At 35.7% G+C, this 3,496-nt stretch overlaps 1 protein-coding gene across 1 annotated transcript in view; it reads right to left on the bottom strand.

Annotated features, from left to right (window-relative positions):
* NRG3 (neuregulin 3) overlaps nt 1–1,766 on the bottom strand; it is a gene marked incomplete at its 5' end in the record, with an annotated part of 23,596 nt that extends 21,830 nt beyond the window's left edge. The window contains one exon of the mRNA XM_010018482.1: nt 1,644–1,766. Coding sequence (XP_010016784.1) covers nt 1,644–1,766 — 123 coding nt within the window. The remainder of the gene's footprint in view (nt 1–1,643) is intronic.
* Nucleotides 1,767–3,496: the final 1,730 nt, after the last annotated feature.

The raw sequence follows: 3,496 nt of genomic DNA, 5'->3' as shown, positions 1-3,496 counted from the left end.
ATTCCTGCACTCAAATCTTGCTAACAATAGAAACCATTATTACCTTGCACTGTTACACTACATCCTGCACAAGGTCATTCTGGTTTTCTTCCTTAGTATCTTTGCTCCCAAAGGGAAAATGCATTAATGGCAAGAAGAAAACAGCTGCCTGCAAGCAGCCACAAGAACAAGAAAACGGTGTGTTAATTATCAGCACTGAAAATGCCAGTCCGAACAGCATTAAAAACAGAAAAGCAAATTTGGATTAAAATAATAAATAATAATAATGGCTTTCAATCTCTAGTATCAGGGATCTCCAAACTGCTACTTCAGCCATTATGATTACTGTCATGGCAAAAGAAAAAGACTTAAATAAAGCTTGTTGATTTGTTTGTCAGCTGCTCAGAAGACATCAAATAGTTCATAGTGATGATGGGTCAAAAAAATATTGCACCGAATTACACTGAGAAAAAGACAAAGAACATATTCTTAATGTTAACCAAGACATACTTTACATGCTAGAACAAAAGCAATACAGAAGCTCTTTATGTTACCTTTTGTTGCCATCATTACAACACAACACTCCCCAAAGCTTTTTTTTTTTTTTTTTTAGGGGCTAGAAGGGGCTGTATGACTGAATGAACTGAAAGTAAAACAAAGAATTGCACAATGTTCCCTAAACTGTGATTATGCCAATTTAGTGAAGCTATCTTCCTTCTTGAAATAGTGTATTTTTCCTCAACCACAGAGCATATTATGACTACAACAGCAGTCAGCCCTTTAAGCAATGCTAAGATACTCTTTTAAACAAACCAACCAATCAACCCCCCCAAAAAAACAAAACCAAAACTTAACAGTTAAGCATTTAGAAAGGCTTGAATAAAACTTATGATTTCCTATTATATTGCCTTCTCAGTTTTTTCCAAAGACTTTGTTCAAAATAAGACATCACTAATTGTGTATATGCATAGGGAAGAAAATGACATGCATTGGAAAATAACTTACATCCAGGGCTAAATAAATTAGTCGTCTTCAAGTTCCTTATTTCAAATACTCTTTATGAATTTCATGATTGTGGTATTGTATTAACTTATGTGTAACTATATACAGAAAACGACTAAGACATTTCAAATTTAGTTGGAACAAACTAACCTCTTTCTTGTATCAAAGTTCTTTTAACTCATGATCCAGGAAAATGAGACCATCTGCACAGTCTTCCCTTGGGCACTAGTTTACATGTGTAAATTTAGATCTAGATTTTAAATTTACTGTGACGAATCTTTACATTTTTTCATGCAGGCTCATTAATTATCAGAAGACTTGAAATCACTTAGGATCAAGGACCCCCACTTCAGCTGTAAACCATACATATGAGCTAAGGTATTGACGAAAACTCTAACAGTAATTTCCACTGCTGGATGCAGAGCTGGGGGCTCAGCAAGGGATGTTACATAATCAAAATTTAACAGCACCCACTGAAATAAATTCAGAAAAAACCCTGCTTGGTGTTTTCCATTAGCAGGCCTGATAGAAAACATTTTATGAAAGAGGTGAGAATTCTTGTTCCCATTGCTCAGATGCTAATAGCAACATGGTGATGTGCTGCCATCAGCAGTAGGAACTCAGCCAGGCTATTAAATGTTGTAGCTGGCAGGATTACTTACATTTTGCAGCTGGACTTGGCTTTGTGCCATACACTCTGACTTTGCCATCATGCTGGAAGCATTTAGGCTGTAGGTTTTCCTATTCTGTGTTTCTTTCAGCTGTTCATGAATTTGTTTTGTTTGTTTCCTGCAGAGAGAAATAAAATTCATGTAAGAAAGAGCTAGTTTGATCTTCTACTACAGCCACGATATTTTTACAGCCATGGTTCCCTTTGTTCAAAACTTCACTCTATTAGATTAAACAAGCTGAGCTATTTCACTAGTGTCTAATATTTCAATGCTTTCAATGCAGTGGTCATTTTCTGGCAAGACTTAAGAAAGGAAAAAAGAGCTCTTCTGTTTAAAATATCTTCTATTCTCAGATTACTATAATAGCATGCTAATTGTTTCACTGCAGAATTTTGTAAGATCATCTATTAAATATTTAACAATAGCTTGCAAGTAGGCCTGAATATTAAAAAAGCATTTTGCTCTGATTAAGAACAAAGAATTTGGCAAATAGAGCAGGCATTAGACCCTGTTGGCTATAAAAAGTGTTTAAGAATCAAAGATTTCTGCTAGCTAATTAGACCTGACCTATAACCCAGTATCTTGTATAGACCAGCTTTTGCTTACAAATTTAAACCTTGAAAAAAACATGAGTGTGGTATCTGCAGCTGTGTTTTTGACATATTATACTATGATCCACAATGTCAGACCTAGGAATACCACCAGATGAATCACATGCAATATTCAGGAGATAACTACACTATCAATAATGGCTTTCTGTTTCTGCCACACTATATTGACAAACTGAGTTTTAAAGTTCTGTCCATGATTGAGCATATGAGGCAGCAAACTTTCTTTTAAATATTTCTTTTATCTTCTGCAAACAGGTACCTCAGCTGGGCAAAAATTGTTAGCAAAACACATTTAAGGTGTTCTATCCATCTCCGTTCTTTTGATAACCTACACTGTCTGAGACTATTAGTTTTAAATGATCAATAGAAGTAACTCCACAATACTATTTACTATTTCCTTCTTTCCTTCCTTCCTTCCTGCCTTCTCCAAGCAAGATGCATCTCTAGCAGTCAACCCACACAGGCCCTGGAAACAGCCCAGCAAGGTCAAGGACTTGCTGCCGCAGCAGCAGCACTTTGTTATGCCACCAGCAGCTTTTACACAGCGATTGGTGCGGAGCGATATTTCAGAGGAAGTGATTTCAGGGCAGTGTTGATAAGACATAAAGGAAATGCAGTATTTCTACACAGAAATCTGAAATTTTAGCAAAGAAGCTTCAGAAACATTCTGAAAAATTTCTTGTGATTTTGCTGCTGAAAGCCTTGTGACATTGTCAATTTTGATAGCATCTTACTTGACTCAGGCCAATGAATTTGACACTGAATGAAGCATAAATGTAATTTTAGCTTCTTTCAGTGTAGCTCAGGAAAGTGAGAAAGGACAAGTTACCTCACTATGAAAGCAAGCAGTGAGAAGTATCATAGTTGACATATTCAATAATTTTAGACATATTAAAATAATTATATAGGATTTCTTCTGCCTTTGAGTTCCGTAGTTCAGTATGGGAGGCGCTCATTTTCTCACTACTCTATAAACTTCAGTATTGCATAATTTAAGCATTAGCTTAAATTCAACAAGCTGTAAGCACCTGCTCAGAAGTAGGTACTTGTTAAAGCACATTTCCTGAATACAGGTCATAAACTATAATAAATTTTGGACTCTGTAAGTATCTCTTACGCTTTCTATTTACATCCTATTTTGAAACAGCATGGCAAATGAAAAAGAATGAACTTACAAATATCGAATCATAGAATCACAGAACCATAGAAGAGTTAGGGTTGGAAAGGACCTTA

The sequence above is a fragment of the Nestor notabilis genome, unplaced genomic scaffold, assembly GCF_000696875.1.
Source record: "Nestor notabilis isolate BGI_N333 unplaced genomic scaffold, ASM69687v1 scaffold1650, whole genome shotgun sequence".
In the NCBI taxonomy this organism is placed as follows: domain Eukaryota; kingdom Metazoa; phylum Chordata; class Aves; order Psittaciformes; family Psittacidae; genus Nestor; species Nestor notabilis.
The sequence above is the reverse complement of the archived record's forward strand: the minus strand, read 5'-3'. Positions and strand labels throughout refer to the sequence as shown.